The sequence below is a fragment of the Ictalurus punctatus genome, chromosome 19 (assembly GCF_001660625.3).
Source record: "Ictalurus punctatus breed USDA103 chromosome 19, Coco_2.0, whole genome shotgun sequence".
Lineage (NCBI taxonomy): Eukaryota > Metazoa > Chordata > Actinopteri > Siluriformes > Ictaluridae > Ictalurus > Ictalurus punctatus.
In genome coordinates, this window is record NC_030434.2 from 1,814,000 (window position 1) to 1,828,728 (window position 14,729).

The following is a 14,729-nucleotide window of genomic DNA, read 5'->3' on the forward strand; positions in this document are numbered from 1 at the left end:
TTTTACAGTTACTGCTACGTTGTGTCCAACCTTTTCTGAAGAATTCGACGGATTGCAGGGAGAGCATGTGAAGAAGGGTGCAGCTGCCGCCATATGCGAGTGTAGAGCTACATCGGGGGAAAAAAAATAACCTAATGACTGCAGTGCGTGTGTCAGCCTTTTTAACCGGGCTCCACACAGTCAAACGACAAACAAGCAGTGACAGGAGAACATCAGCAACAGGAAAAAAATAAGTGGAAAAAACTGGAGGGCAAACGAAAGAAGAGGAGAGCATTTGCAAAGACAGTGGAATTTTCATGCTTCTTTCTATTACCACCCCCTCCCTTTCCCCCCAGCACTCTCTCTCCCTCGGTTTAGTGCATGTAGGCATTCACCATGGAGATTTAGAATAGGTATTTAGTGGTGGCATCAAACGGCAATTTCCAAGGACAACCATCTGCGGACAGAGCGTCAACAAGCAAAGGCGCATGCGTCTGTGCAAAACTGGAATGTTTTCCTAGCCTAAAGCTCTACTGCTTCATATACTCATTTGTGGATTTATTAGTGATCATTTCATGTTCTGTTTTCTACCAAAAAAAAACCCTGAAAGGATTTGCCTTTGGAGACAGGAGTACAAATATGCACCTATGTGATCAAAAAAAAAATGGACCTGTAAATTAAACGAGGTAGGTTACTGGTCTTTCCAACCCTTTTTATACATATAGTCGGTCATTTCCTTCTAATTTATTAATGCTTGGCTTTTGCCCACCGAACCCATCCCTTTTGCTCTCATACACCTGTCATTGAAAATGACCCAACCCCCAGTACAGTAAATGGAAAACCGAGTCAGAGTTTTGCTTAACCCTGGGTAGGGCTAGCCCTCTTAACTGGAGACAAATTCCTCCCGTTGTTCCCTTTTTACCACCATCCTCCCCAATCTTGCTCCCTCCCCTCCCCAAGACCATGTTGAAATATGAGTGTGCCACAACATGAGTGTCCTGGAGCGTGTAGCTGCACATCGAGTCAGGAAAGCTACCCTGCTCTTTGTCATCTTTCTCATGGTGCAAGTGTATGTGGAGGAGGTGGTGGGTGCACTGGGGACTCAGGGTTGCCCCCCTATCTGCTCCTGCAGTAACCAGCTCAGCAAGGTGGTGTGTACCCGTCGTGGCCTCACTCATGTGCCCCCTGGCATTCCTGCCAACACAAGACACCTCAATCTAATGGAGAATGTCATTGAGGCAGTGCAAGCTGACTCCTTTCGCCATCTCAATCACCTGGAGGTACTCCAGTTAGGACGCAATGCCATTAGAGAGATCGAAGTGGGAGCTTTCAATGGGCTGACCAATCTGAACACCCTGGAGCTCTTTGATAACCGGCTGACTGTGGTACCTAGTGGGGCCTTTGAATATCTGTCTAAGTTGAGGGAACTGTGGCTCAGAAATAACCCCATTGAAAGCATCCCATCTTATGCCTTCAATCGTGTGCCCTCTCTAATGCGACTTGACCTGGGCGAGCTGCGAAAGCTTCAATATATTTCTGATGGGGCCTTTGAAGGTCTGGTCAACCTTAAGTACCTCAATTTGGGTATGTGCAACATCAAAGGGGAGATTCCCTACTTGAACTCACTGCTCGTGCTGGAGGAGTTGGAGATCTCCGAGAACATTTTCCCTGTGATCAAACCCAGCTACTTCAGAGGACTGACTTCACTTAAAAAGCTATGGATCATGAACTCTAACATAGGACTAATTGAACGTAATGCATTTGATGACCTGTCATCACTGGTAGACCTAAACCTAGCCCACAACAACCTGAGCTCTCTACCCTTCGACCTCTTTTCCCCACTGAGGTACCTGATGGAACTGCACCTCCATCATAATCCCTGGAACTGCGACTGTGACTCACTGTGGTTAGCACGGTGGCTGCATCAGTACATCCGTACAAACTCAACCTGCTGTGGCAGATGCCATTCACCGGCACACATGAGAGGTCGTCAGCTGGTGGATGTAGCCCAAGGAGACACAGATGCAATGCAGTGTTCTGCGCCCTTCATTTCTGATGCTCCAAGAGACCTCAATATTTCAGCTGATCGAGTAGCAGAGTTTCGATGTAGAACAGCATCTATGTCATCAGTGCAGTGGTTTTTACCAAATGGTACTATACTGACACATGCAACCAACCACCCACGCATAACCGTGGTTAAGGATGGGACTCTAAACTTCTCAAATGTGCTGGTGGGTGACACAGGCATGTACACCTGCATGGTGTCCAATGCAGCTGGAAAATCCAATGCTTCAGCGTATTTAAATGTGAGTGCAGCAGAGCTCAACACATCCAACCTCAGCTACTTCAACACAGTTACAGTAAAAGTTCTCGACCCAATGTCCAACATACCCAAACCCCGGACCACTACAGAAGCAAATCAACGCACCACAACTACTACTTCGCCTTCAGCCTTTCAACCAGTTTTCATCTCGACACCAACAGTCATTCTCCAAAGCACTGACATACCACCAAGCCGCCTGCCAGCCATGCCCACGTCAAAATTGACAACGGGGAAGCCATCCAGACCCGCCAGTACCAGCCTGGATGAGGTGATGAAGACTACGAAGATCATTATTGGGTGCTTTCTGGCAGTAACATTACTAGCAGCAGTCATGCTAATTGTGTTCTATAAACTGCGGAAGCGACATCAACAAAGGAGCACAGTTTCAGCAGCAAGGACTGTAGAGATTATTCATGTCGATAAGGAGGACCTACCACCACCTGCATCTGCTGCCTGTATGTCAGGGGATGGGGCAGTGAAACTACCAGTGATAAGAGACCATAACAGCATTCAGAAATTAGACTACATCACCCACAAACTAGACTACAGCTACCATACACCTCAACTCAAATCAGATTACAGCATCCACAAACCCAAACCTCATTTTAGCACCTCCAAAACCAAATCGGACGACACTACGGACATTCTGAAGACAGACTACACTAAACACATGTCCAAATTTGATTACAACACACTTGCAATAGTGGACTATAGTTCTCACAAACCTCCTACAAACTACATGCACAAGTCACTGCCTGATTATCACCTACACAAAAAAAATGACCAGAGTCCTTACAAACCTGGATATAGCACTTATAAGCCCGACTACACATCTCAAGCAGTCAAACTGGACTTCAGCCCTTTCAAATCAGATTACACCATTCACAAACCCAAAATGGACTACAGTACGCACAAGCCCAAATCTGATTACATTCCTAACAAATCTGGTATCAACTACAGCCCCCTGAAGATGGATTGTAGTCATTTTAAACCTGACTACGGTGTGTTTAAGCCACTCAAAGCAGAATACTTTAGTCACAAACAAGACTTGAGTCCCCAAAAACCTGAAATGGATTTCAACCAGCATGAGATAAAATATAGCACTCAGAACTCGTACAAGCCTTGGGGACATACAAACAAATGGACAGAAAACTGCAGCACTGGAAACTCTCTTCCACGAACTTTATCCAGTATCAGCACTATGCCTGAGCCCTTCATCATAAAAACACATAACAAGGAGAAAGTACAAGAGACTCAAATCTAGTACTCATCTAAAAGAACACTTCCCCTCAAAACACACACACAAACACACACACGGGGTGAGTTCTTTTAGAGAAAGAGGGCGAGAGAGAGAGTGTGGGAAAACCCGTGAAGTGTTGGCAAACAGACAAAAAAAAGAAAAAGAAAAAAAAAAAGAGGACATTTACCAAAACTGAGCTTTTCTGCCCATTACATTATGTGTATAAAAAATGTGGATATATTTTTATGTACTCTCGAACATTGCCTTGGCTCTGAGCCTGCAGAGATCAGTCTAATAAACACACTTCCGTCAGTCCTACCCAAGTGTGATTTCCTCACAAAGTGAACGTCATATTTTGATTAAACTGTTGGACAGTTACGTTCCATAATGAAACGGACTCACGCCTATTCAGTTCATAAACAGTGCTGTCAAAGTGTGTGCAATACACCTGGGCCATGACACCAGAAAAAAAGCGCTTATTCACTTTACATAATGAAAATATGGGAAATTTAGACAATCAGCGATTATGTTCCTACCGATATAAAAGCAGGCAGTTGACGGTGAGGTGCTGATTAGGCTTGTGTTTAAATGCTATGAGTGATGTTTGCCCCAAGTGATGACAGAGACACTGATGTGGATGATGATGACTAAACTCATTACTCAATTCTCATCTCAAAATTTGATATTTGGATAGTGTCACTACTCTTGTATCGTCCCCCCCCCCCAAAATGCAGAGGTAGGTAAGGTGCTTGCTAATGCTTGTCTGCTCAGGATGATAATATTAAATCAGGTTAAGATAATTTCAAATGAGATTATATAGAGAGGAGTTCCCGAGGACTCTTAAAATAGTTTCAAATGTTATTTTCCATTCTTAGGTAAAATACAGATTATTATTATTATTATTATTATTATTATTAAACATTAAACAGCTACTGTATGGGCTGGACTTCTATGAATAAAACTGCTATGTAGATAGACCTAGTATTCATTGTCATATTTACAATTTGTACATCTCATTTACTACATTTAATTTAAACAAAAGCGTGTTTATGGATTTCAGTGGAAACAAACATCAGTTCAGGAAAAGCTGTACATTTCAGAATTTCACCATGTGAAGAAGGATTCCCCCCCCCCCCCCCCCCCCCCCCCACACACACACACAAACACGTACACGTCTTTGTACGACAATAAAAAGTTGTTCAGAACTATTTTCTACCTTGTAATGTCTATTTAAAGAGTTGTTGTTTAAAATGCCGCCCTGAATTTAAGAAATGAGGGTAGTGTTTTCACAGGACATTCTGTGCAATTTCTAATCCACACTATAGAGAATGCAGTAAAACAAAATAAATAAAAAGTATTGAAATTATTTATATTGATAAGTTTTTCTTGAAGAGAAAAAAGACTTAAGTTGATCTTTAAAGATTTATCTTGTAAGCACCATGAATTTGTACTGTGCCAAATGTCGTAAATGCAATAAAAAAAATTATTTTTCCCCTTTACTATGCACCTTTTTCATGATGTCTAAATTATCCCATGATCTGTGATGGAAGTCAGTTAGTCTTTTTAAATATCACTTGACCAAGGTAGAAACTTGAGTGTGCGTGTATATGGGTTTTTAAGGTAACCACCTAGACAAACAGTTGCTGCTCGTTCGGTTTTAGTTAAGATGCAGACACCAGAAATGTTTATTCCATTCACCTCCGTACTGAATACCCTTCTCCCGATGTTAGTCTCACCAATTAGAAGGGTGTAGACCGTATGTATTGGGAACTCTGTTTTAAAAGCTGTTCCACGTTGCACAACAGTTTCATGATATTCACATCAAGGTCTACATTACGAAAACGCTTTTTCATGTGAACATTGTGTTCACACAAGGCAAGCGAAATAAATTTAGCCTCAGAGTGTTTCAGTTAGTGAGACATGCAGTAGTAATGGTATATAAAAGTGTTCGTTGTATACACTCACACAATACTTTATTAGGAACACTCTATTAATACTGGGTAGGGCCTTACTTTGCTCTTAAAACTTGGATTCCACAAGATGCTCATGAACAGTCCTTTGAGATTCTGGTCCATGTTGAGATTATTCAATCACAGTTCCTGCAGATTTTCATGTGCACTTTCATGCTGCAAATCTCCCGTTCTCCCACATCCCAAAGGTGTTCTACTGGATTCAGATGCAGTGACTGGGAAGGTCTCTGAAGAACACTGAACTCATTGTCATGTTCATGAAATCAGTTTGAGATGACTTTTGCTTCGTGACATGGTGCATTATCATGTTGGAAGTAGCCATTAGAAGATGGTTCTGATCCTACCATCTGTGTGCCTCAGCAGAAATCAAGATCCATCAGACCAGGCTACGTTTCTCCAGTCTTCAGCTCTCCAGGTTTGGTAAGCCTGTACCCACTAAAGCCTTAGCTTTCTGTTCCTGACTGACAGAAGTGAAACCCGACGTGGTCTTCTGCTGATGTAACCCATCCGCCTCAAGTTTTGACATGTGCATTCTGAGATGCTTTTCTGCTCACCACAATTATACGGAATGATTATGAGTTACTGTAGTCTTTCTGTCACCAAACAGTCTGTCCGTTCTCCTTTCATCTCTCTCAACAAGATGTTTCCGTCCGCAGAACTGCCGCTCACTAGATGATTTTTCTTTATTGCACCATTCTGGAGTAAATTCTACAGACTGCTGTGTGTGAAAAGTCTGCTCAGTTTGCACCACAGTGATGGCGATCACTTTATTTATCACAAATAAGCTCCTGTGCTTTGCCCTTCAAAGCAAGTAGTAACTGTCCGGCATTAAAACCAGTGTGCTTTTAAGTGAAAGCTGCACAGATTATGGCAGTGTAACGTTATAGAAAGGGACAGAGCTCCTTGCTCATATGATGGCAGACATTCATGCCAAATTCATCTTCTGTGTGTGTGCGCGTGTGTGTGTCACATTCATGATTAGGAAGTGATTAGGTAAGGGGGTATTAAAACTAAAGATACAGAATGTCAACTTATTAAATAGCACTATTCTGCCATTTATAATGCTTTATTTCGTAATTATAAATCTCAAAAGTTTTTAAACCAAACAGATTTTGTGAACGTTTTCTAGTGTTAAAAGAAGGATGACTGCAACATTAGTGCTGGTATCGCATCAAATGTCTAGCCTCCAAGTACATGTGGCCAACGGCAACGAACAATCGACCATGGTTTGCCATTTTCATTATTCTGCTCCAGTTACACAACCCTGCAAAAACACACGAGTGCCAAAGAACAGATCAGGCAATGTATAGAAAATTAATCAACTTCTGATGAAGAACGCACTAGCCTCATGAGAAACTTGTCTCTCATTTGCATCTCTTGTCTTATACATATGGCCTGTGTTAACTGTGGCCTCCACAAACCCTCTGCTACCTTCAGCAGCAAGCAGCTAATTAAACAAGGGAAACATCAGACACCCAAATGGCAAAGCATGCTAATAGATGCATCCTTAAACGATCTGTTCGGGCCAGTGGTAGCATAGTGGTTAAGGCATTAGGTATGGACAAAAGCATCAAACATAAGTGAATGTAAATGGAAATTACAGGTTTCCCCAGTAATTAAATACTCCACGAATAAAGTACAGGCCTCGTACTTGTAACCTCAAAGCAATAATAAATGCATTTCCTTATTTCTCACACACACACGTTTAGCAGTTTTACACAACTAGCTGCATCCACCTCAATTCTATTATTTCTTGTTGAACTGTATGCTTCCATGTTTCTACGTTATCTCACTACCCCACTGCTGATTCCATTTCAATAACCCCTTGATCTGGACCAGCCCACGCCACCATTTCACAGAATTCCATCCACAACATCCAACCCCCCCAAGCTAGTGGGTTCATTAATAGCTATTTAGTTGGTCTGACAGGTTTGTCAGTCTGCTGTGCACTCCCCCCCTCCCCCCCAACTGGTGGTGACACAAAAGTGCAAACTAGACCATCTTCTGTCATGCATAAGGAATGGATTTATTTTGTTAGGGTTGAAAGAGCTGCAGATTTAACCATCTAAGCAGTGCTCTTCATACCTCTTGGTACGTCCTTTAATAATGCTGCGTTACAGTACATATTTGCCTAATTTGTGTTCTAGCCTGCGACACTGCAGAAATGTACTACTAAGGACTGGAATAGTGCTTCTATGTGTGTGTGTGTGTGTGTGTGTGTGTGTGTGTGTGTGTGTGTGTGTGTGTGTGAGTGAGAGAGAGAGAGAGAGAGAGAGAGAGAGAGAGAGAGAGAGAGAGAGAGAGAGTGTATGTGAGAGAGAGAGCGAGAGAGAGAGAGAAAGAGTGAGAGAGACACTGTGAAAGGTAGGCATAAATCTAACTGGCATAGCCTGGGTTCACGTGTTTTCTGTATTCACAGAGCTACAGCAATACTATTTAAAAAAACAAAAACACACACACACGCAAACACATCTGACTGTAAAATCACAATCAGCTGGCTAAAGATTGGGCAAGATGGTATTAATAGAGTATTGTTCCACTCGTTCTCTCTTTCTCTCTCATAGCCACCCTTGACAGCTGAGCAGTATGGGAATACTGAGTTCTTTCAGCCCTGCTTGTCCTTTCTTTAGTGTCACAGTGGGAGGCTTTGGACGAGAGAGCGCACACAGAGATTAGGATGCTTCTCTCTGGGAGCGTGATTGTCCTCACTGCCAGCAGAGGTCAGCCACTGTTTTAGCCTAAACCAGCATGGGATTACTCACTCCCAGAAACGATTGCTCTAGATTACAGAAAAGCCCTTTTTCCCTAAACCTGCGCTACAGCAGCACATAGATGAAGATGCGTCCTACAGAGAGAAAAAGACAGAATAAAAAGTGTCTTTATTATAAACACGCAGAGACTTACTAAAATAAATAAATAAAAATCCTGCTAGGAAAGCCACACTAACCCCAGAATGGTTGCCAGTGATAATCCATTAAGCTAACCTAGTCATTGTAGAAGCATTAAAGTTATTCAGAGTTCACTTCGGCATTCAACGTATAAAATGACAAGGACAAGGAGTGTGATACTTTTAGTTTAGCTGAGGAGAAGCTTATGACCGCATAATTTTGGTATTAAAAAGTGCAATACTACAACTGGTCTCGGTACTGAAAACGCTGGTACTGTCAAAACCCTCCTGACTGCAGCAGTTCAGCAGAGACATCATAACTTTAAGCTCAATACATTAGAGCCCTCAGCTTTAACACAGCACCCACACAAAGGGTCAGCAAAAAATGAATCTAAAGAGAGAAAAGAAAACGGATGAGTGGAGGGGAAGAACGAATATTTCAAACAGTGACAGCCAAAAGCCACTCTCTCTCCCTTCCTCCCTCCCCTAGTCGAATCCATCCCTCCCTACCTTTCTCGCTATTTCTTGCTGTCCAGTCACTTAGCAACACGCAGGCAAAGTCTGCTCTTCATCATTACCCAAGAACTGCAGAGGAACACACTGACAAATGGCGAGGAAATAAAGCAATTGTCTAAGAATCTGTATATGGGGACAGACTGACCAAACAGTCCTGATTTGATCAGTAATCATTTCACAGCCAAAAAGCTTCAGTCCGCCAAAGACCTTTTTTTCCACTAGGGGCACAAGGGTACGATACAGACAGACAGACCGACCCGTAATGATGTGGTGTTTTGTATCAATTTATTTGATACAAGGCTCTCGATTCAATGCGTCAGTTTATTGAAGAGTTCATTCAACAGAGTACATAATAATTTTATACATAATTTTACATAATGGGCTACTGCTCATAAAATACCTATAAATAACTTCCTCTTTATCTCTATATCTCAAATCAAGAGAGGCTATGGGGTGTTTTAAAAACACGGTTCTCCTAATCATGCTGCTTTTCATCAGCTTACAGCATACTAACTGGAGTTAATAACTCTCATTCTTCATGTGACTACTTTTTTCAATTCCTGATTTGTTTGGAATAGTTTCAGGTATCAGTTTTGGGCAGGTTTTTTTTTTGAGATGGCACATATTCTGAGGCGTCATTTTAACTGCAAAATAGAGCTCCAAAGTTAGCTAAAAAGGCCACGTCCCACGATTAACTTCATTCGACTTCCATCTCATGTGAGAGCTACTGAAAAGCCCTTTTAAAGATTAGAACGTGGTTGCGTAACCATATAACATAATATGTTCTGGCTGCTGTATTAGCATAAGGCGCACACACACCTGTGTGTATAAGGTCTCACAATTCACAGTGCAAGTCCAAGAACCACAATCAAATTGTGTTGAGACACAGATCTGGGTAAAGGTAGAAAACGATTACTAAAGCACTGAATGTTCCTCTGAGCACTGTGAAATGGAAGAACCACCAGGACTCTTCTTAGAGCTGGGCATCCAACCAAACTCAGTAGCCGGGCTGACCTCCAAGCACTACATCTGGCAAAACCAGGTATTGCTTATCAACTGACTATTAACATCCTTACAGTGAAGCACCGTGGTGGCAGCATCTAGCTATGAGGGTACTTCTCAGTGCCAGGGACCGGGAGACTGGTCGGAACTGATCAAGGATAAATGAGGCCAAATAAAAGGAAATGCTTGAATAATAATAAATAAATAAATAACCCTGCTCTAGTGTACACAACCTCAGCTTGTGGCAAAGGATCACTTTTAAGCACAACAACAATCCGAAGCATTCAGCCAAGACAACACTGGATCCGAGTTTAACACCCCTGCCATAAAGCATCTCGAACACAGACGCTCCCTGTTCAATTTGATTGAGCTGGAGAGGATCTGTCAGGGAGAATGGGAGAAACTACTCAAATCCAGGTGTGTAAAGCTTGTAGAGACTTAGCCAATGAAGATTAAAGCTGTAAGTGCTGCCAAAGGTGCTGCCACAGAGAACTCAGGAAAGGCTCTGAATACTAATGACAGCGCTACATTTTTTAAAAAATAAATGAGCAAAACCATCCTAAAAATTTGTTTTTGCTCAGCATTATGGTTTATAATGGTGTGTGGATTAATGGACAAAATTAATGTAATTCATTTTAGATTAAATCTATAACACAATAACCTGAGGGGAGTTGAATACTTAAATAAATAAATAAATAAATAAATAAATAAATAAATAAATAAATAAATAAAAAATAATTTATTTATAACTGTTTTTTTGTTTCTTTACACACACACACACACACACACACACACACACACACACACACACACACAATAATTACAGAGAGAGAATCCAAAAATTTAAACAGCAAATTCAAGTGTGACCATATTAAGACTTGTATACTGTTCAGGCACCATATTGGTACCAATAGCCAGGAGCAAACATGTTGTGGAGTAGAAAAATACAACTAAGGGATCTTACCTCTCTCTGTAGCACAAGCTCCTTGGTGAAGAGTGTGGCCTCCTCACTGAATGGCTCAGGCGTACCACCTGGTATGTTTCGGGACCCTCGTGGGCACTCAATACCTGCACCCAGCACAGATCAGGACCAAAGCTCAAATGACAGAAACAGCCACAGAAAGAAAAGGCATGGCAGCTTAAGCCAGACACCTGAAGATTCAAGCAATTCTATAAAGACCTGCACGCCTTTAAAAATCAAAATGCCCTAGTTTTTGGAGAAAAAGGTCAATTACCCGCTATTCATTTTGATCCGATTTTCATTCATTTTAACTGTGTATAAACTACTTACAAGCATTTATTTTTTACAGTGGCCCAAAGATCACGACAACTAGTGTCTTTGTGGTAACAAAAACAATGCACCCATGTAAAGCACTGATGATTGCTAGTTCTGTTCAAGGAAAATCTTTTCCTCATAGCACCCATAAGAGAAGAGCCACAAACAACATGGAGCACCACCTTGTAAATTTAGGTCTGAAGAGACATGTCATGTAGCTGTAGACATCTGGAGCCACTTCGTACACAGAGTGCTCACATCTGTTACGCGTCAGTCTGCTCTGCTATTTTTTCCTCTATTGTTTGCTTGCTCTTCTGTCTCTGGCTCTAGTCCTGTACTTGGATCCCCGTGGCAAATCACCATTAACTGGTTGACAGGACTTGACCAATGGGAAGGCAAAAACCAGACCTCGGCTCAATTCTTGCTTGTTTTGCTAGCTTTGCTGCGTGATTGTTGCTGTACCGACAGTCACCGTTGTCAACCTGCTTGAATGTTAATATTAATTTTGTATTGGCAGTATGATTCTCTTCCCTTAGGGTTAGAAGGCTCTGAAGTTCCTTGCATTTACCACCCTCATGCGAACGCCTCTTGGAAACACCTTTCGAGTCACGTAAACTCACAATCACCATTTACACTCAAGATGCCGTTCCCATCACACGGAGGGCTTGGCTAGAATTCACAGTCCAAAAACCAACACAGAAAAGCTGCTTATTGGTCAAAACAGCACAGATAAATATGGGCTCAAGTCACAAGTCCCAAACCGATTAGCGGTCAGGCTAGCGGCTACAATACTTGTAACCTTACGACTATTAATTCATTTCCCCTCAAGTCTCACTACTGTAGGTTTGTACTTGGCAGACTCTGGTCTTTTATTGGCAGCCTCAAACAATTCAGACACTGTCGACATGCCCTCTCCAATGTGTCACAACATGTGATTCATTGACCTTGGCAAACCTCAGCAAAGACTCTTTTCAAGTCTTCTTCCAGACTGCTCCACACTTTCTTGAGCTGAATCTAACTATATGTGGCACATACCTAATAAAACTGACAAGACGTTCAGCTTGTTGGCCCAGAATTTGTTCAGATGTGCCAATCAACTCAGACTGTTGTTGCTGCATGTCTCAGATTTTGTTCCTGTATGTCTCAGATATTGTTCATTCATTTTTATTTATTATTGAATTTTATTTTTTACATTTGTTGCTTGAGACATTCGCTGCTTGTTAAATATTTACTTTGGTGGAATGCGAAAATATTTTATAATTAAAAACCCTCTATCTGTGAAGCCATGTTTAGGATTTAATATCTTCAGAAATGTTATTCCCAGGCACATGGAATTTGGCTTACAAAAAGACAAACATGTTTTCTATCTATCTTCATTTCTATCTAAATGCACAGGAGTCACCACAGAAGGCCAGTTTGTTTTTTCTTTGGGGTTGTTTTGTGGTTCATTGTTTTGCAAATCTTTCACCAGGGAAAAGAAACTATGAATAAGGTTCTGTGATAATCTTGGGATCCCGCTCACAAGAGATTATCCTCTGGCATCAACCCATCTTCCAGCACATTCTGCAGTTACATTATACTATGTAGAATCCATAAAATAAAGGTAAAATATTACATAAATGTCCTACCATCAAGTCTCACTAAAATATAGAACTACATACAAGTATGGATTTTCCCTCTTTTCTCAGCTCCAAAATGGCTTGCTTTTCTCCCATACACAGCTCCTCTCTAATCTTCATGTTGGTTTATCCTTTTTAACAACAAATGCAGTTTTCACAGGTCAAACTGAAGACTAAAACCAAGAGCTATTTATTGTTTAAACAAATCAATCTAACAGGACACACCTGGATAACAAGAAACACCTGACATTCACATGTTCCAATATTTTTGCTCACCTACATATTGGGTGGTCTGATTCAGTCTACAGCAAACAACAACAACAACAAAAAAAAACCTAACTCCAACAGTTTTGGCGGGGACTGTATTATACACATATATAATCTTACCGGCAAGCAGGAAGGTTATGAGGCATGTCTCTTTGGGCATGTAAAGTTTCAGCCTGGAGCCACTGAAAACATACTCGACCACAGCCTCAGAGCGGCCAGCTCTCTGCAAGAATGGAAGGAACTGCTTGGCTTTCTGGGTCTCCTATGGAGAGAAACATAAAAAGGTTTGTTTACTTCTACCTTGTAGGCCTTCATTACTGCCTAGGGATACTAGGGGTAATGTGTATACCATGGCAAGGCGTACACTAACACCTTGTGGACAGCATTTCAATGACTTTCCAAGATCTGCTTCACAGTAGGCCTGATTTTTTCCATATGCTACATATGCATAAAAATTTCCTTATTACAAAAGGATCCCTAATTGCCATTTAAGGCTTGTTCAAGGTGACAAATCTGGCTGTTAAGGAGTTCAGAGGCCAAGACTAAAATGGCAATTTAGATGCAAATACAAATGTAGTGCGGGATGTCTTAGACCTCGGTCACATTATCAGGTAATTATTTGTGTACCTGCTTAGTGAACATTACTTTATCTGAGTGTGGCCAGAGAGGTGAGCATGGGTGGGAGGCGGAGGGGAGAATTTCAGCAACACTAACAGCTGATGTATATACTTCTATATCACATCGTACATCTTGATAACTTCATGGTGTTGTGCACAGACACAATTATCATGTACACTAGTTTTGAATTAATTTAAATAGAATTTTCAAAAAGGGAACGTGAAAAAGAACAAAGGGGAGTTCTACGTTTCACGACACATATGAGACATCAGACAAGTCAGGCTGGTATGTTGTTGCACTATTTGAACATTATTAATTACCCAGTAAGTCAATTAATTAATTAATGGTTACCCAGTAAGTTTAATTGTTAGCTTATAACTTGCGGTTGTAAAGAATCTGATAAACTGTGCTGCATTCGTAGTTTTATGCATGAATATTCACTATGCTGCTTCAGTCAGTGATATGCAACTTTCCTACTCAACGAAGCCAGCCCGCTGGAATACAGTAATGTTAAGAACATTAACATGGACTTCTCACAAACTGATTTCTGACCGTTTTTCCTTACTAGTCTGCATTTGAGGGTATAACACAACCTGCTTAGTCCATTCTCTTAGAATAAACCATTGTAATTTAAAGTAAATTCAGAAATACAAACCATAGTAATCTGATGTAAAATTTGAATTGCAGTCAACAATGACGAGGATTCAATAAAGATAAATGTTATAAGTGGTATTGTTAATACCCAGAGTCCAACTAACTGGTGAATAAAACACACTTACAAATAAATCAGTCTTTGCGGTTAGTCTTTGAATGGAAAAGTGAAAAGGGTACAGTGCCAATAACAGTTGCACACATATATTTAACAAAGATATATTTTTTGGATAAACTTGTGTTGTGTTTGCAGTTGTGTTGATATCCATGAGAGCAGAGTATTTTTGTGAAAAGATCAAAAGGTTAAAACAATAGGCAATTTTTCACAGCCTTCTTTACTCGTATTTACCATGGGTGCCAATATTGGTAGAGGGCACTATA

General features: G+C 41.1%; 2 protein-coding genes across 2 annotated transcripts in view; one reads left to right on the forward strand and one right to left on the reverse strand.

The window, feature by feature from the left end:
* snd1 (staphylococcal nuclease and tudor domain containing 1) overlaps nucleotides 1-14,729 on the reverse strand; it is a 59,692-nt gene that overhangs the window by 14,146 nt on the left and 30,817 nt on the right. Inside the window, exons 15-16 of the mRNA XM_017493842.3 lie at nucleotides 13,200-13,341; nucleotides 10,882-10,985 (exon numbers count right to left, since the gene is read on the reverse strand). Of these exons, the coding sequence (XP_017349331.1) occupies nucleotides 10,882-10,985; nucleotides 13,200-13,341 (246 nt within the window). The remainder of the gene's footprint in view (nucleotides 1-10,881; nucleotides 10,986-13,199; nucleotides 13,342-14,729) is intronic.
* lrrc4.1 (leucine rich repeat containing 4.1) lies at nucleotides 957-3,860 on the forward strand. The gene has a single exon (XM_017493843.3). The coding sequence runs from the start codon at nucleotides 969-971 to the stop codon at nucleotides 3,564-3,566; it is 2,598 nt and encodes an 865-aa protein (XP_017349332.1). The 5' UTR covers nucleotides 957-968; the 3' UTR covers nucleotides 3,567-3,860.